The sequence below is a fragment of the Coregonus lavaretus genome (genome assembly GCF_964263955.1).
Source record: "Coregonus lavaretus genome assembly, chromosome: 17".
Classification (NCBI taxonomy): Eukaryota; Metazoa; Chordata; class Actinopteri; order Salmoniformes; family Salmonidae; genus Coregonus; species Coregonus lavaretus.
In genome coordinates this window covers 26,577,220-26,597,492 of record NC_140004.1, presented here as the reverse complement: position 1 = coordinate 26,597,492, position 20,273 = coordinate 26,577,220, and the positions used below count along the sequence as shown (strand labels likewise).

Genomic DNA, 20,273 nt, shown 5'->3' with positions numbered 1-20,273 from the left:
CTGTTCGATTTAGGAAGGGTGCCCCTCTACCCCACTTTCGCCCGATGACGTGACTGGCCTTAGCCCGCTGCCCCGCAGTTCAGCATAATCGAATCCGCGCACTGATCCTAATTTTGAGATGAGGATTCGCGGCAAAAATTCCTTTCGAATTATCACGCAAATCTCCCGCGAAAGTCCCAGTAAAACGCGTGGGAAAGCATGTCACTTTTGGGAAATAACGTTTTTTTTTTTTTTTTTTACCGACAGGCTAAGTTAAATACGGTCACTGTTTAAACAGGAAGACAGATTCTGATAGTAGCCTAACATCCATTGGACCAGACCACTGAACGTTTGAATTCAGCATCAACACACTCAGACAGCAGCGCTAGCTGTCTGGTTGGCTGGCATTGTGATATACGCTCGCATCCCTACATCCTCTCGCATGGTTGAAGCGGATTTTGTGCAGGCTACCGAGGCTAGCTAGTGTGAAATCCGCAGCATGATGAACGATATGTGTCTGCACTGCACGTTCTTAATATTACATTAATTTATTTGTATTAGAGAACATTCAAAAGCAACACCTGAGGCACTGGCTGCCAGATTTTAGGACGATGGAGATGTAACGACGATGAAATTCTCTGCTTCGACCGCTATAGACGTTGACATCAAGCAGCAACTTCCCCAGGTTCTTCACCCGAAATAAAGCCATTCTCTGCCTGGGCAGGCTACACCGGCCTGTGCAGATTCTCCCAGTCATGGCTCTGGTTACTTTGAAGCGCTCTCCTACCCCAAGCGCTGCATCCACAGCCAGCACTACCACCACCAACGCGGGGGAGGTAAGTTTGGCAATAGCTGGAGAGATGTTCTAAAAACGTAAAGAAAGCGCGCAAGAAAACACCGGGGATACGTGGGAGTAACATAGGATAGGTAGGCCTAGTAGCTAGTGTTTTGGAGCGATGGGATAAGCTAGCTTAGTACTAGCCTCAACTCCATCACTAGCAAGGTAGCTAGCTGTTTGGAAAAGCTAGCAAGCAAAGTTGCATGTCAGTAACAATGCTATTGCTAGCTAATAAAGTTATTAGGTAGCTAACCCACAATACATGTAGGCTACCTGGTTAGCTAGCGTATACTTATTTGCCTTAACTAATTAGCAATTGATTTAACGTTAACATGCTAATGACCAACAATAGCTGTGGCATTATCAAGTTACTACTAGCCATTTCCAAATTACTCTGGCATTAGGTACCTAGTTAGCATTCTTATCCTGCATAGGTACCTGTTTGTTTATCACTGAGTATGTATTAAACATATAATTTTATTGCACACAACGTTGTTACAATTTTTGAACTTTAAAACCCACAAAACTATTTAGTAGTAGCTAGTTTGCTAGTTAAATGGAAGTGCTTTTAAACAAGGTCGTTGCTGTTTTCTTCTCCATCCTTCTGGTGAATGCAGTAAACTAGCTTGCTAGCCAGCTAACACATTTTCAGTGTGTACTGCAGTGGTGGCATAAAATTTGGTAGGCCAAAATGTTTACATTTATCTAGCTAGCTACTTTTGCCAAAGCCAGAGTTATAATGGACAGTATGTGCTGTTCTATACTATTTTTGTCTTCTAAAAGAACTGTCAATGAGGTGAAATGTGGCATAACTTCCTACAGCCATGTCATGTGGTAGAGGCCTAGTCATTTCCCATACAGAGTAGAGCCTGACAATATAGACTAGTAAAAAATGTCATCCTTTGCCATCTTGAACACTTGCAACATGACAAAGGGACTCATGTTGTGTTTTTTATTTTAGTCAGATGAACCATGAGTCAGTATTAACTGTAGCCAATGCATTAATCCCATCACAAAATGCAAGGTCATTCTAAACAATAACATGACCACTTTTTGCTATTCCAAAATATAACAGTTATGCCTAGGCCTATACAAATCACTCCCATGGCATGTAGATGCCACTCATATAGAAGCTACAGTCCAAGTACTGTTATTGAAGTGATAGTACACCTTCTCGACCAGTTGGGGGTGCTAACTGTTAATAGAAGCAATAGTCATGCTAAAATCAACAAAGACACTAGCCTACAGCAGGAAGGAAGGTTGTACGTCTCCACTATGCACTTGCCGTTATTGAGGAGTAGTGGGTGGATTTGTCTCGAAGATGAGAACAATCATCGTTATATCAAGAACTGGGCACATAGCATTAGCTAATTAATTATTTGCTATTTTTATTTTTGACTTCTCTTTTTTACTTAACACTTTTTTAGTTTTTGTTTATTTGTTGTACTTTTTTATTTTGTTTATTTTTTATTTTCTTAACTGCATTGTTGGTTACACATGTGGCAAATAAAATGTGATTTGATTAGCTGATCTTTATTTTCTTTCATTAAACTGCTTCTTTGCCTTTTAAAATACTGAGTCATTGGGCCTGACTCATTACACCTACAATGTGAAAAAGAGACGTGTAAAAAGAAACACGTTTTTTCGTGGAGATGGTTGAGTTGGCCTGACTGAGGACCGGCCTTCCCTGTCACTCACTTTCCATGCGGGCTGGAATTGACTGGCTGCCTGGCTGCTCCCAGGGCTCTGCCCAGGGCCCTGTCTGATGAGGAGCAGCCAAGCCCCTCAGGAGGCTGCTGCAGCTATGATGTCATTCTCACATGGAGGGTGTGGGGATGTAGAGCGAATGGGAAGTGGAGGGAAAGCGTTGAGGGGAGGACAGTGGTGGGGTAACAATATGGTAGCTGTTGTGACGGTGTAAGGTAGGCTACGTGATTTCAATTCAGCTATTAGCCCTACATGTAGCGCTGGGAATTGCCAGAGACCTCACGATACGATATTATCACGTCACTTAGGTGCTGATACAATATGTATTGCGATTCTATATGTATGCCTATTGCTATTCATGGCTCTAACTAATTGCTTTTATGTCTCGCTGTGGCAGAATTATGGCTGGAATTTCACTTGTAGCGGCTGCAGGGCTTTTCAGGTCAACTATTGGATTACCCTCCCTGATGGCCAACTGAAACTCATCTTAAACACAGCATTTGACACGTCCCTGGTGTGAGTTTCACCTGGCCCCTCTGTGCCCTTCCACTGGGTAGAGGCCAACCATATTACCTTACCTGCACCGTTTGTTTAGATGGGGACAAAAGCCTTTATTTTACTCACTGTTTTGTGTGTTTGTCTTTTATAAAAATGAGAAGTTTGACAATGACATGTCTTTGCGGTTTTTAACCTATTCTGCTCATCACAAGTGTGATGCTTGCCCTATTTAGTTCAGTAATGGAAAGTGGCGTGTGTTTTTGGAGCTGAAATGCAGTGTTGGATAGATTTTTTCACAATATTTGCTCTCATTGTTGTAGTACTCTGGCACGGCCTACCTTACCTTGGCAGGGAGCTTGTGGCTCTTGCTAGTAGTGCTTTGTTTGACATCCCTCAGGGTTTAGTAGGTGAAACTTCTGGAGAATGGCCCACCTCTTCACAGTTACCTGTCACCATGTACAGATGTAGGATCTTAATTAGAGCCAGTTTGCTACAGCAGGAAAATAATCCTGCAGCAACAGGACATTTGAATTATTATGTGTATTATAAGTAACAGACATTTCTGTAGGGGTTTATACATTTTTCTTTAGGGAAAATCAAGTCTGAAATTTCAAAGTGGAAATGACAAACTTAAGATGCCTTTTTAAAACTCAAATATAGTACAAGTTAGCATTTCCTGCTGTGCATGAAAATTTGCAGCAACAAAAGTGATCAAATTAAGATCCTACATCTGTAGCTATAACCTGATACTCACAGTCTATGATATCCCTCCTGGTACAATAAGAACTGTTTTGAAGACATTACTGTTGTGAAACTTTATCATAAAGAATGGCTCCATTTCCTCCATTTAGTGGCGCTCACCTCTCTCATAAAGCCAGGTATCTAGGTTAACAATGAACATTTATGAGGTGTCATATTTCTTATATGATGACGTTTATCAGACACCCACTGTTTGTGTTTGTGTGTCTCAGTCACTAGATCTCAACCCAATTGAACACTTATGGGAGATTCTGGAGCGGCGCCTGGGGCAGTGTTTTCCATCAACAAAACACCAAATGATGGAATTTCTTGTGGAAGAATGGTGTGGTATCCCTCCTCAATAGAGTTCCAGACACTTGTAGAATCTATGCCAAGGCCCATTGAAGTTGTTTTAGCGGCTCGTGGTGGCCCAACGCCCTATTCTGTTAACTTATACGAGTTGTTGACTCGTCCTATACACATATTTGTGGCCAAAGCATAAATTGGAGAAAAACACTTCAAAAACCCCACCTCAAAGAACATGTCATGTTGGCTAATGTGAGCTGGCCAATCAGCGGTCTACTTGCATGAATATTTTTTTATGTCGGTATACGCCTACGCCAATCTGTTGGGTTATGCCCACACCATTCAAACACAGAAAAGCTGCTTTTTAACGTAGTTAATTACAATTTTTCGGAAGGAAAACTATTTCACTCATTGAAATTAATTATACACTGAGTGTACAAAACATTAGGAACACCGGCTCTTTCCATGACAGACTGACCAGGTGAATCCAGGTGAACGCTATGATCCCTTATTGATGTCACTTGTTAAATCCACTTCAATCAGTGTAGCTGTAGGGGAGGAGACAGGCTAAAGAATACTTTTTTTAAACCTTGAGACATGGATTGTGTATGTTTTCCATTCAGAGGGTGAATGGGCAAGACAAAATATTTAAGTGCCTTTGAACGGGGTATGGTAGTAGGTGCCAGGCGCACTGGTTTGTGTCAAGATCTGCAATGCTGCTGGATTTTTCACGGTCAACAGTTTCCTGTGTGTATCAAGAATGGTCCACCAGCCAACTCGACACAACTGTGGGAAGCATTGGAGTCAACATGGGCCAGCATCCCTGTGGAACGCTTTCGACACCTTGTAGAGTCCATGACCCGACAAATTGAGGCTGTTCTGAGAGCAAAAGGGGGTGCAAATTAATATTAGGAAGGTGTTCCTAATGTTTTGTACACTCAGTGTAGGTCATACAGTGAGGGAAAAAAGTATTTGATCCCCTGCTGATTTTGTACGTTTGCCCACTGACAAAGACATGATCAGTCTATAATTTTAATGGTAGGTTTATTTGAACAGTGAGAGACAGAATAACAACAACAAAATCCAGAAAAACACATGTCAAAAATGTTATAAATTGATTTGCATTTTAATGAGGGAAATAAGTATTTGACCCCTCTGCAAAACATGACTTAGTGCTTGGTGGCAAAACCCATGTTGGCGATCACATAGGTCAGACGTTTCTTGTAGTTGGCCACCAGGTTTGCACACATCTCAGGAGGGATTTTGTCCCACTCCTCTTTGCAGATCTTCTCTAAGTCATTAAGGTTTCGAGGCTGATGTTTGGCAACTCGAACCTGCAGCTCCCTCCACAGATTTTCTATGGGATTAAGGTCTGGAGACTGGCTAGGCCACTCCAGGACCTTAATGTGCTTCTTCTTGAGCCACTCCTTTTTGTTGCCTTGGCAGTGTGTTGGGTCATTGTCATGCTGGAATACCCATCCACGACCCATTTTCAATGCCCTGGCTGAGGGAAGGAGGTTCTCACCCAAGATTTGACGGTACATGGCTCCGTCCATCGTCCCTTTGATGCGGTGAAGTTGTCCTGTCCCCTTAGCAGAAAAACACCCCCAAAGCATAATTTTTCCACCTCCATGTTTGACGGTGGGGTTGGTGTTCTTGGGGTCATAGGCAGCATTCCTCCTCCTCCAAACACGGCGAGTTGAGTTGATGCCAAAGAGCTCGATTTTGGTCTCATCTGACCACAACACTTTCACCCAGTTCTCCTCTGAATCATTCAGATGTTCATTGGTAAACTTCAGACGGGCCTGTATATGTGCTTCTTGAGCAGGGGGACCTTGCGAGCGCTGCAGGATTTCAGTCCTTCACGGCGTAGAGTGTTACCAATTGTTTTCTTGGTGACTATGGTCCCAGCTGCCTTGAGATCATTGACAAGATCCTCCCGTGTAATTCTGGGCTGATTCCTCACCGTTCTCATGATCATTGCAACTCCATGAGGTGAAATCTTGCATGGAGCCCCAGGCCGAGGGAGATTGACAGATATTTTGTGTTTCTTCCATTTGCGAATAATCGCACCAACTGTTGTCACCTTCTCACCAAGCTGCTTGGCGATGGTCTTGTAGCCCATTCCAGCCTTGTGTAGGTCTACAATCTTGTCCCTGACATCCTTGGAGAGCTCTTTGGTCTTGGCCATGGTGGAGAGTTTAGAATCTGATTGATTGCTGCTGTGGACAGGTGTCTTTTATACAGGTAACAAACTGAGATTAGGAGCACTCCCTTTAAGAGTGTGCGCCTAATCTCAGCTCGTTACCTGTATAAAAGACACCTGGGAGCCAGAAATCTTTCTGATTGAGAGGGGGTCAAATACTTATTTCCCTCATTAAAATGCAAATCAATTTATAACATTTTTGACATGCGTTTTTCTGTTTTATTGTTGTTGTTATTCTGTCTCTCACTGTTCAAATAAACCTACCATTAAAATTATAGACTGATCATTTCTTTGTCAGTGGCCAAACGTACAAAATCAGCAGGGGATCAAATACTTTTTTCCCTCACTGTATATCATAGGACTCTGGAAACACTGGACAGTTACTTTAAGACGCTTTGTGTTGGTGTTTCCTTTATTTTGGCAGTTACCTGTAGATCCATGTCCACCTGATACTAATGGCTGCACTGTAGAACTTCAATGTCTTGAAGTATCAGATTGGTAACTTTTGTTTCTTTTTCCTCTGCCTTTTCTTGGTTTGCAGGACTTTGGGAGTGACTATGAGCGGCGGCTAAATCAGAGGTAAGTGTTGTTAATACTTAGTGTACTAAAGTTGATGGATTTGCTAGGGTAGCCCAGAGCTGCTGCTCTTTTCCATGGTGGAGCAGGATAATGCTAGATGGAGATTAGGAGGACGTTTGTCATCTGTGTTTGTGGGTGTTGGTGGAGATTCCAGATCAACTCATTCCTTACATCTGGGTTTGTGTAGAGTCTGGAGATGTGTCCGGTCTGGTTCCTCTCAATGACAGTCACCACTGTAACAAATGATTAAGAAACCGTTGTCTGTCTACGGCAGGGATCATCAACTAGATTCAGCCGCGGGCTGATTTTTGGTTTTGATTTTTGAGCGGATGGTCAGGGGGCCGGAACATAATTACAAATCATTTGTAGACTGCAATTTGACCGCAAGTAGCTGTAATCAAGGCAAAGGGTGACTATTTGAAGAATCTCAAATATAAAATATATTTTGATTTGATTTACACTTTTTTGGTTACTACATGATTCCATATCTGTTATTTCATAGTTTTGATGTCTTCACTATTATTCTACAGTGTAGATAATAGTAAAAATAAAGAAATACCCTTGAATGAGTAGGTGTTCTAAAACTTTTGACTGGTAGTGTGTATAATATTTCACCAAAACAAAATAAACCTTGCTTACATTTATACAATCACATGTCTCTATTATGCGTGGGAATATTTGGGAACAGATTTCCAAAATTAAAATCACTGAGCTGATTTCCTGGTGTTTTCACAGTCTTTTTTTATGTACAACAATTATATTATTTGCTCAGAACTTGGGGGGCCAAATAAATCCACCCGCAGGCCACCAGTTGGGGAACCCTGGTCTACGGGGTAGTCTCCTATCTTTAATAGACAATTAGACAAAATGTTGTCTTCCCCCTTTTGGCTAGTTACTATTGCAACAGGTGCTTAAGCAGTGATTGTCTGTGTGTGTTTTGGTCACTACAGCACTTACTCTATGGGGCTTTCCAGTGTTCTTGATCTCTGGGATTGGGCCGCGTTTCAAAAGCAGAGCCCTCATATGATCAGCTGAATCACTATAACCAGCTCTGTCATACATTTAACCACAACCTGAGGCAACACAGAGACTGGCTTTGTCTCTGGTCTCTGTCTGTCAGTTCACAGTGGTCATATAGATAAGAGAAGAGGGCTTTATTCAGGTTTTAAAAGACTGAATGACTAAATAATGTCAGAACTTGGTGTTGAAATGTGGTGGACGTTAAGCCGAGCGCAGACAGAAGGCATGTAGCCTTCTATTTTTTTTTACACCTGTCAGCAACGGGTGTGGCTGAAATTACCAAATCCACTAATTTGAAGGGGTGTCCACATACTTTTGTGTATATATAGTTGAAGTGAGAGATGATAGCTAAACTGACAATATGAAAAAGAGCCGTTTGCTTTGCCTTGTGATCTCTGGGTCAGACAGATTAGTTCGGTACGTTTTGTATTTCTGTCCCAACTTTGTTCGCATCTGATAAGGTAAAGAAGTCACACATTAACTCTTGTTGGAGCTGCAGTGGTTCTCTACAGCAATGGTCACCAACCTTTTCTGAGTCAGGATCACTTTCTAAGTCAAAATGCAGGCTGATATCTACCACTCAGAAAAAGAAAAAAAAAGAAAGACTTCAAAAACGTAAGCCTATGCAATATTAACTAATTAAAAACAGTTCTGTAGCAATGAGGTTTGTGCAGTAGGCTATAGGCCCAATACATTATCACTGCATATTGAATTGCCCTGCCAATGTTCTTCTCAGACCATATAGAAATTGTTTTAAAATTGTAGGTATATGATCACACTGGTAATAGATCATTTGTTGTATTACTTCCACTGAGAAAAGGGGACACCGTCTTCCAGCTGATGGCAAAACTTAAGTCGCACTGCATTATTTCTGTCTAATTTCTGCCTCATGCACCAATTTATGTTACTCCTATGACCAGAGAAAGTGAAATATTCCTCTTAAAAAAGACACAAGCCGCTAATAATAACAACGCAAGATTATCGAAACACTTTGATAACACTTATATACTCATTCAGGGGAAAACGCACATTTTATGGCGTATAAAAAAAGTGTTGAACAAGGTGTTGACAGTGCTGAATAACAACGTAAACATGAACTTACTGATAAAAACAGCAGCTCTTTGCTGTATTCATTGAGTGTCTCTAGTCGTGGTTTTAAGTTTTGAAATCTTACATTATCAACTTTCCTGTGTGTTAGAGGCTTGCTTTTACAGTCTATGGTACGAGGAAACTGTGCAGACACGGTGATCTGAGCTATCTGATTGGCCAGCAGTAGGCCTGTAGGTGCACTTGATTTGCTCTCTGGGCCTGCCGGGTAGGCGGAGTTCTACCTTCAGACACATGAAATGGTCCAAAATGGGAACACTTTGCGTTTCGCTAGGGCTGCTGAATCAAGTGCACCTACCGCCAACAATGTGAAATGAATAAAAAAAATAGGAACGCAAGGCTTTATTGTTCGGTTTTTTACAGAAATGTTTGGTGATCGACTAGGAATGCCTTGGAGATTAACCAGTTGGTGATCAACAGGTTGGTGACCATTTCTCTACAGTAAGGAACTGTGGATGTTAAAACGTTGATTGATTGATTTTGAGTTGTTTCCCTTAGTCTTAACCAACTCACTGAAAGGATTTAGTGAGAGCCAACAAACGTGTGCCGCTAAATCAAAGTACTTTCCCCTTGTGAAGCAATCAGTGTTTTTAGTTCAGATTGGGTATAGAGGGAGGGGCATGTGCACCACTAACCTGTATTGCTTCATTTGACAGCTTTGTCACGAACAAAGGTGTTCACAATCAGACACACGATTGTTTTCAAGCGGATCTTCCCACTCCTTAGTCTTTTTATTTGTCCTCCATTCATGTGCGTGTGGGTCAGATACTACAGTTTTATTTTTGTTCTCGCTGAAAACAGGATGCCTGAAAGCAGGCCATAGCTTCCTGCTCTACTGTGCCCAGGACAAAGGTGGAAGAGGTCGGCAGGTCACCCTTCCTACATAGTGAGGGATGTGGCTCTCTGGCTCCATGGGGTCAATAGTCTTGGTAATTAATCACAGAGAGATTTACTGTTCACTGCATGAGGACATGGAGGCAGAACAATATGATACTACTGTGAAGGTTTTGGGCAATTCCACGGAAACTGAATTATGATTTGACTCAGTTTTTTCACTTTTTAAAATGTATGCCAAACAAAAAACATTGATTTTCAAAGTTTAACAAACAATACAACTCTATGCACAAGGACTACTTTTAACAATTTCCACAGAAAAATTTACAAAAATGAATTTAGTGGAAGACCTGTGCGGATTTACCCCTGTTAACAAAATTACATCATGGGTCGCTGATCTGTACTTCACAGAAATGCATAATTATGGATATGAATGTAATTCTCCTCATGTTTCACAAAGTTGGACAGCGCAGAATAGAGTAGAGCACAGCAGAGTAGAGTTCAGTAGAGTATAGTACAATGAACTATACTCTACTTGTCTTTACTGAATTGTACTCTTCTGTGCTGTACAGAACTGTGCTGTACTGTACGGTACTCAGTACTGTGCTGTACTGTACGGTACTCAGTACTGTACTGTACGGTACTCACTGTACTGTACTATCCAAACTTGGGAAACATACGTACGTCTGATTGGACCGAATCTGAAATCTGATCCGTCTGTGGATGTTAACATCAAGGCCAGGGGGGACTGACCAAATTTCAACTACTTATCAACATCCGGTGTTAAAAGGTACAAGACAATATTTCTTAAACTTACAGAAGGTAAACAATATCTCAAACTAAATATAAGTGTTGATATTATACTGAACAAAACTATAAACGCAACATGCAACAATTTTAAAGATTTTACTGAGTTACAGTTCATAGAAGGAAATCGGTCAATTGAAATAGTAATTAGGCCCTAATCTATGGATTTCACATGACTGGGCAGGGGCGCAGCCATGAGTGGGCCTGGGAGGGCATAGGCCCACCCACTTGGGAGCCAGGTCCACCCACTGGGGAGACAGGCCCAGCCAATCAGAATGAGTTTTTCCCCACAAAAGGGCTTTATTAAAGATATAAATACTTCTCAGCCCCCTCTCCCTCCTCAGATGATCCTGCAGGAGAAGAAGCCGGATGTGGAGGTCCTGGGCTGGCTGTGGTTAAGGCCGGTTGGATGTACTGCCAAATTCTCTAAAACGACGTAAGCGGCTTATGGTAGAGAAATTAACATTAAATTCTCTGGCAACAGCTTTGTTGGACATCCCTGCAGTCAGCATGCCAATTGCACATTCTCTCAAAACTTGTGGCATTGTGTTGTGACAAAACTGCACATTTGAGTGGCCTTTTATTGTCCCCAGCAGAAGGTGTACCTGTGTAATGATCATGCTGTTTAATCAGCTTCTTGATATGCCTCTCCCTAATTCCTAAATCACGCTTGTAACGTCAGTAGGCTACAGTAGCCTAAGCTTCGGAGGGGGAGGGGCAGGTTGCCTACACATACTGGCAATGATTTCCAGCTGGCAGGCAGACACTGGAATACGTTTCTGAGTTAAGAGTGAGGATTTTTTGTTGGACTTTTTAAAAAAATGCCCGGAACGTCAAATAACTTTATTAACCGGTTCCCATGCTTTTAAAATAATTGTTCTGTTCCGAAACCTTATCGCTTTAGCTTCTGTTCCTAAAAAAAATTAATAAATACGGTTCTGTTCCCTGAACCGGTTGCAACCCCTGGTTGTGACCTTAACTAGATTGTGTACAGTGTGTTAACTACTCAAGGAATTTCTTCTGAGAACAAACTTTCTTCTGGTTATGCAATTTTGGACTTTGGCACTCAAAGTGATGCACGTATTCAGGAATGATATCCGTGAGATACGAGTTAAGGCCTGTCTTGCTTCCAGGTCTCAGCGGTTCAGTATGGGACATTCTACACTACAACATTCTGCAATTTAACTGCCAGAAACCCCTCCACTTATGTAATGCAATATATTGAGTTTTATTAGACAGGTGGACACATTACATATTTTCTTTAAGACTCATTCCACCACTTGAACCATGAACATATTGTACACTGAACAAAAAATATAAACGCAACATGTAAAGTGTTGAAAAAATTTTTTTCCCTGAAATTTCCCATATTCACAGAAAACGTATTTCTCTCCAATTATGTGCACAAATTTGTTTACATCCCTTTTAGTGAGCATTTCTCATTTGCCAAGATAATCCATCCACCTGACAGGTGTGGCATATTAAGAAGCTAATTAAACAACATGATCATTACACAGGTGCACCTTGTGCTGGGGACAATAAAAGGACACTCTAAAATCTGCAGTTTTGTCACACAACAATGCCACAGATGTCTCAAGTTTTGAGGCAGCGTGCAATTGGCATGCTGACTGCAGGAATGTCCACCAGAGCTGTTGCCAGATAATTTAATGTTTATTTCTCTACCATAAGCTACAATGTTGTTTAAGAGAATTTGGCTGTACATCCAACCGGCCTCAGAACCGCAGACCACGTGTATGGCGTCGTGAACATAGTGCCCCATGGTGGCGGTGAGATTATGGTATGGGCAGGCATAAACTACGGACAACGGGGCAGGCATAAACTACGGACAACAAACACAATTTCATTTTATCGATGGCAATTTGAATGCACAGAGATACCGTGTAAACAAAATCCTGAGGCCCATTGTCGTGTCATTCATCAGCCGCCATCACCTCATGTTTCAGCATTATAATACACAGCCCCATGTCGCAAGGATCTGTACACAATTCCTGGAAGCTGAAAATGTCCCAGTTCTTCCATGGCCTGCATACTCACCAGACATGTCATCCATTGAGCGTGTTTGGGATGCTCTGGATCGACGTGTACGACAGCGTTTCAGTTCCCGCCAATATCCAGCAACTTCGCACAGCCATTGAAGAGGAGTGGGACAACATTCCACAGGCCCACAATCAACAGCCTGATAAAGATGTGTTGCCCTGCATGAGGCAAATGGTGGTCACATCAGGGACTGACTGGTTTTCTGATCCACGCCCCTACCTTTTTTTTAAAGGTATCTGTGCCCAACAGATGCATATCTGTATTCCCAGTCGTGAAATCCATAGATTATTGCCTAATACATGTATTTCCTTATATGAACTAACTTTTATATGGACCCCACAGAATATTGGTGAAGTGTCCATGTTGGGCAGTGTTTACCAAAAAGTGGGTTGTGGCCATTCCCTCTTGGGTTGGGATTAGAATGAATATTAACTGAAAAATTACCTTATGTAGTTTCTTGCAATAGCCCTCAGTGACTTCAAATAATATTTATCTCAAAACTGTGATTCCTAAAAGATGTGTCCGGAGATTTGGTCAATTTGTCTAAAATCCTAAATTAATAAGGAATGAGCAAGCAGTGTTGCGGATATTTTGAAGTAAATGCCCAGTTTACTATCAAACTCACTATCACAGTGGCAAAATGCCTCTCCAAAATGGCGCCAAGTGGCCGGCACACACACACACACACCACATCACTCCAAACAACCTCCACAGAGCCGATAAACTTACCAATTTACCACCGGTACAACCAGTGCACTACCCCCACAGCACAGTAGGGCCAGCAGAACCAGCAACGAGCTGACTGGCGAACCCCTGTGCAACAGGCAACTCTGAACATGGAGTCATTAAGAGAGCTAGTGGAGTCGGTGTCTAAAGTTGAAATGGAAGAGATGGCAGAGGCTGAGGAGATTCGGAGACCACTGCTCCAGTGCGAAAGGCACCACAGAAGGTGTCAGATGCTTGACCACATTTCTTCATTCGTCTTGGAGGAGAGTAAGGAGAATCACAGTCACTAAATCCCTGGTCACAGTCATGCCAAAGCCAGCATTTCCACACCAATACAGCCAACTCAACCATCAGCCATCAACATGCTAGCACAGCCCATAGTGCCTGGCCACAGTCAGGAGAGTGGGCTGGTCCAAGCACAACTGCTCCACAACCAGCAACAGTACCTGTACTTGAGATGTCACCCAAGGAGCATGGGGTGGATCAGAGCCAGTCCAGTCAAACAGTGAGCCTGGTTCAGAGGCTGGACAAGACAAAGCACTTTCTCCCCTTAGTGACCAAAGCAACACTTCTGACTCCGATGTCATATGTCTCATTTTAAAGGTCTGCAACCAGAGCAAGAGGAACCAGAGCTTGGACTTCAAGATAGGCCCCAAACTCCAAGAGATGTTCCTCTTCCTCACCTAGTAGGTACCTCTACTCCAGGTCCCAAAGACGATCCCCCTCAGAGAGTGGTCCGCCGACGCTAGGGGCGTCCCACTTGGACCTACAACTGGGTAAACCCCAACCACACGTTTCTAGCAGTCCTAACCTGTTATCCTCAGAGGGCACCTTCACCACATTCAAAGTTGTTCCATCTACCTACACCACGGGTCAAACTCTTTCCACAGAGGGACTAGTGTCTGTCTGCGGGTTTTCGCTCCATTCTTAACCTTGATTGATGAATTAAGGTCACTAATTAGTAAGGAACTCCCCTCACCTGGTTGTCTAGGTCTTAATTGAAAGGAAAAAACTAAAACCTCCGGCCCACAGTGGTGCAGTGGACAAAGCGCCTCAACCTAAGACCGCTTACCTGCCCTCGAATTCCAGCTAAGCCACCAGACTGTACTCTCCCTCAGGCCCTACCTCTGCAGCTAGAGAGTCAAAGCTTGAGGCCAACTGGTCCACGCACAGCCTGTCCCCTGCTCAAGGTCAGCCAGTGCTCTCTCATCCGGTCCCTGCTCAAGGTCAGCCAGTGCTCTCTCATCCGGTCCCTGCTCAAGGTCAGCCAGTGTACTTCAATCGGGTCCCAGTACCCGTCTGCTGCAGAGCCAGAGTACCGAGCTTACCCGCAACAAGTTCCACATCCAGCTCCAACAGGTTATCTGCAGTCCACCCTCCTCCTGGGGTCCAGCTCACCAGATGGGTCCAGCTTTCAATGCAAATCACCCTCAGTCACTGTATAGGGCTCCTAAACCCACCTTACCAGATTTCACCACTGACAGTGAAAAGGACTTTGAGAATCTAAAACTGGCACTGGACAAACTCCTTGACTCGCATTCACCGCTGACTGAGAAATACAAGTACCATGTTCTATTGGAACATCTCAAGCTCCCTGAAGCACAGATGATTGGCCAGGCCTGCCGTCATCACCCTACACAGCTAGCATTCAGGCACTTCAGATGAATTATGGCCACTTCAGCTCGCTCAAAATGAGATTGCCGCCATCTTCACTGCCCAAGGTGTGAAGGTTGGTGACTCTCAGGGGTTCCAGAGCTTTGCTCTTCAAGTCCATCTGCTGGTTAGCATGCTGCTATCATTGGAAGGTTATTCTGGTTGAGTTTAACTGCTGTTCCCATGTCGACAGACTTCTCAGCAAAGTATCTCAGAGATGGCTTCATAGAGTTCCTACAGCTTAAGGGTAAACTAAACTCAAGCCTTAATCCCTACAACCTGCAAGACCTGTCAAGGTGGCTTCAATCCAAGGCCCAGCAGCAGCGAATCTCAACCAGACTAGTCCAGCGCTATCATCAAGAACCGGTGCAGAGCAATAGCAGAGAGAGGCAGAACCCCAGTTCCAAGGGTCAGACCACCAACATCTACCACGGTTCAGACCCTTAAGTGCACAGCCCACTCAATGTGTGGCCGTGCCCACTTGCGTAAAGTATACTCTGAAGAAGCCATGTTATGATTGTGGTGGGATACATTTACAGGTGCTTCATCAGGTGGCCCAGCAAGAACCCTCTGCTTTCCCAATCAAAGTCTCCAACGGCAGAGTGTACCTCGCCCATTCCATCCAGGTTGGTTGGGTTCTCCTGAAGGTTGTTCCAGCGCTCTTGAGAAATGGATCCAATACACTCAAGACTTATGCCATTCTGAACAATGGAGCAGAGAGAACAGTGTTACTGCCTGAAGCTGTCCGGCAACTGTCAGGAGAGCAGGAGACCCTCATCCTCCGTACTGTCAGCACTGACATCACCCATCTCAAGGGGACAACAGTCAGCTTTGATATAATCCCTCTATCTAAACCTAAGAAGAAGTATGTGATCCATGGTGCCGTCACACTCCAGTGCAACAGTGCCTTCTGACTTCCCCGGAAAAGCCAAGTTCCCAGTTCCTTCTCAATACCACTCTTCCCACAGAGATGCTGAAATTACCTTCCTCAGACACTTCCAGGCTACTGGCTTCTCAGAAGATATTGCTGCTCTAAAAGCACAAAAACCAGGCCTTCAGAGCAGACAGCTCAGAAGCCTTACTCCTGAGCTGGACCACACAACCTCTGACATTGCCAACCCCAGTAACTCCTAATCTGCTCTTGATGGGGCGGCGGGATGCATCGCTGCCTCAAGTTACCTATGCCCCTGGCTCAATGGGGTGGCGGAGATGGCGCCACAGTCAAGTACTGGCAGATAAATGTTGCACTTTATTCATCCGTCAGTACCAACCCACACCGCAATCCCGACAAAAGTGGGGGAAAAAACTACCGCGGCCTCGGTAGTCCGGAGAGCTGTGGAGATCTCTGTAGCGAACAGTCTCTCCACAAGACCAGTGGCCCGCCTCATGCCTTTGCTAGCCATCCCAAAGAAGGATGCCTGGAGAGCGGTTAGTGCGTAGTTCACTATCAAACTCACTATCACAGTGGCAAAGTGCCTCTCCAAAATTGTCTCCAAGTCACCTGACAGCTCAACTGACAGGTCAGGTGGACATCAGGTGACCATATTAGGATGACCGGCACACATCACACTAAACATTCCATTGTCTGGCAGCTATCATCTGAGGACCAACAGTATGTGTCATTGACCAAAAAAAGCATTCTACCTACTAGGGGTGTGCTGACCTGACCATACTCGTAATCGTATCCGTAAATGACAGTTGGATAGTCGGATTGGATGATAAAAAGTGTTTTAATATGCCTAAATAGATGTTGGCAAAATACCAATCTCCCTGCAGGTCTATAGACCAAATAAACTGCAGATTACGATACTGTGTGTCTGTGTGTCCTCAACTTGCAGCGGGCAGTTTGCTGTCACTCAGTCAGAATGCGCATCAACGTTTAATATTTTCTCCCTACCCTGGCCCTGCTTGTTAGATACTATGCACATTGATAGCTTGAGAAAACGTCCTACCCATTTTAATTTATCATAGTAGCAGGCTAACAGAAGGCAGCATCAAGAAATGATCAGACCAAAACATGCAAGGTGTCACGACTTCCTCCGAAGCTGCCTCCTCTCCTTGTTCGGGCATGCTTCGTGGTTCGTCGTCACCTGCCTTCTAACCACTGCCGCTCCTCATCTCATCATTCCATTAGTTTTGTCTTGTTTATTACGCACACCTGGTTCATATCCCCTATAAGTGTTCCCTCTGCCCCCTTGTCTTTGTGTGTGATTGTTTATTGTGGAGGTATTATAGCTCGGTGGTGCTACTTTGTATTTGTATCGCCGGGATATTCACCCGTGTGACTTGTTTTTCTCCAGTGCACCGTATTTACCGCACTGGAGTGTATTACGCATTGATGTGTACTGCTGTGTTCCTGATTAAACTAAATATTCTGTGATTTACCCTCCTGCGCCTGACTCCGTCCGAAATCACCTGCCACAGAATCACACACCTGAACATGGAGTCAGCAGGAGAAGAGAATATGCCTGTAGTCGTGGCGCGTGTCCCGGAGCATTCTACTATGCTACCCAGTTTGAGAGAAGCGATGGATCGGGTTCTCCAGGTCGTCCAACGCCTGGAGAGGAGAGGACCCGACCCTTCGGGACCAGCTGAGCGACCGGATCCAGCCACCCACACCCCATCACCCAGAGGGATTCACCTATCCCGACCGAGGGAGTATGACGGGACAGCTTCCCGCTGCCAGGGATTCCTCCTGCAGCTGGAACTCTACCTCTCAACCATCAGCCCGGCTCCATCGGAGCGGGAGAAGGCGTCTGCCCTCGTCTCCTGCCTCTCGGGGAAAGCCCCGGAGTGGGCCAACGCGGTCTGGAGTGAAGGAGGAGCCGCGTTGGACAACTACGGGGAGTTCGCTCGCCTCTTTCGGGCAGTCTTCGATCACCCGCCCGAAGGTAGAGAGGCGGGCGTGCGGCTGGTCCAACTGAGGCAGGGGACGAGGACCGTGCAGGACTTTGCCCTGGAGTTTCGTACTCTAGCGGCTGGGTCCGGGTGGAACGAGCGAGCCCTCATGGACAGCTTCCAGTGCAGCCTGCGAGAGGACATCCGGCGGGAGCTAGCCTGCCACAATACCATGTTGACTTTCAACCAGCTGGTGGACATGGTCATCAGGTTGGACAACCTGCTGGCTTCAAGAGGACGTCCTGGAAGGGGCCTGCCCGTTTCACCCCCCTTCAACCCACTCTCGCGTCACCCCAGGTAGCGCAAACCCACACTTGTTCAGAGCCCTCTGCTGCGCACTGCACCATACACGTCAACTTCCCTGATTACCGGGTAGTTCCCCAGTGTAAGGCCCTGGTTGATTCAGGCGCAGCTGGGAACTTTATGGACCGAGCTTTAGCTAATAGTCTCTGTATTACATTGGTTCCCCTACCCATTCCATTGCCCATCAAAGCACTTGACAGTCGACCATTAGGGTCAGATTTTGTTAGGGAAGTTACAGCACCAGTCACGATGGTTACGCAAGTCACCTTTTTTATTATTGAGTCTCCCAAATTCCCTGTTGTGTTGGGTCTTCCCTGGTTAGCCCTACACAACCCCACCTTTTCATGGCTGCAGAGGGTTCTCACACGGTGGTCGCGAGAGTGTCAGGGTAGGTGTCTAGCTGTTTCCATTGGTGCAACCACGGTGGAAAGTCCAGACATTACCTCCACCGTGCGCATTCCCCCCGAATACCTCGAATTGGCGCACACGTTTTCCAAAACGCAGGCGACCAAATTACCACCTAATCGGGCGGGGGATTGCGCGATAAACCTCCGGGTAGATGGATGTATATCCCCTGTCGCAGGCTGAAACGGAGGCGATGGAGACATACGTCTCCGAGTCCCTGCGCCAGGGGTTCATACGTCCCTTCACTTCGCCCGCCTCCTCGAGTTCTGCGCCCTTGCATTGATTACCGAGCACTTAACAAGGGGCAATTCGTTATAGATATCCTCTACCCCTCATTCCATCGAGTCAATGCATGGGGTGTGCTTCTTCACAAAAATTAGATCTCCGGAGTGCGTACAACCTGGTGTGTGTCCGAGAAGGGGACGAGTGGAAGACGGCATTCAGCACAACCACGGGGCATTACGAATACCCGGTGATGCCGTACGGGTTGATGAATGCTCCATCAGTCTTCCAGTCCTTTTTTTGAACGAGGTGTTTCGGGACATGCTTGGTCGCGGTGTGGTGGTTTACATCGATGACATTCTGGTGTATTCTGCTACGCGCGCCAAGCATGTGTCCCTGGTTCGCAAAGTGCTGGGCCGACTGTTGGAACATGACCTTTATGCCAAGGCAGAAAAATGTCTGTTTTTCCAACAGTCCGTCTCCTTCCTCAGATACCGCATCACCACCGCAGGTGTGGAGATGGAGGGAGACCGCATTTCAGCCGTGCGTAATTGTCTGACTCCAACCACGGTTAAGGAGGTGCGACATAGAGGAGAGGCCCATAGACAACACCGCCACACTCCTGGCCTCCTGCATTGTGGCGGTGGACGCGCACGTATGGCGGGCGTTATGCATAGAGCCATCTCCACTTCAGTGCCCAGCTTGGCTGCGGTACGTGCCGTCTCTTGTCCGTGACCGTCTGATCTATTGGGCACACACGTCACCCAGGTATCGGCCGTACAGTGCGCTGCCTGACTGGAAAGTACTGGTGGCCTACCTTAGCTAAGGACGTGAGGGTGTACGTCTCCTCCTGCTCGGTGTGCGCCCAGAGTAAGGCACCTAGGCACCTCCCAGCGGGTAAGTTACATCCCTTACCAGTTCCACAACGGCCATGGTCCCACTTGTGTATTGACTTTCTCACTCAGGGTAACACCACCATCCTGGTCGTTGTGGACCGCTTTTCTAAAGCTTGCGCCTACTTCATCTGCCCGGTCTCCCCACGGCCATGCAGACTGCGGAGGGCCTGTTTACTCACGTCTTCCGGCACTACGGGGTGCCAGAGGACGTAGTGTCTGACCGGGGTCCCCAGTTTACATCCAGGGTCTGGAAGGCGTTCATGGAAAATCTGGGGGTCTCGGTCAGCCTGACCTCTGGGTTTCATCCCGAGTCTAATGGGCAGGTGGAACGGGTGAATCAGGATGTGGGTAGGTTCCTGCTGTCCTACTGCCAGGACCGGCTGGGGGAGTGGTCAGTGTTCTTACCATGGGCCGAATATGCCCAGAACTCTCTCCGCCACTCCTCCACTAACCTAACGCCATTTCAATGTGTTTTAGGTTATCAGCCGGTTCT

General features: G+C 45.4%; 1 protein-coding gene across 1 annotated transcript in view; it reads left to right on the top strand.

Moving 5' to 3' along the window:
* Positions 1 to 734: 734 nt before the first annotated feature.
* The window catches only part of LOC311144758 (protein phosphatase Slingshot homolog 1-like), a gene marked incomplete at its 5' end in the record, with an annotated part of 59,282 nt that continues 39,743 nt past the window's right edge, over positions 735 to 20,273 (top strand). Inside the window, 2 exons of the mRNA XM_084180859.1 lie at positions 735 to 815; positions 6,814 to 6,851. Of these exons, the coding sequence (XP_084036985.1) occupies positions 735 to 815; positions 6,814 to 6,851 (119 nt within the window). The remainder of the gene's footprint in view (positions 816 to 6,813; positions 6,852 to 20,273) is intronic.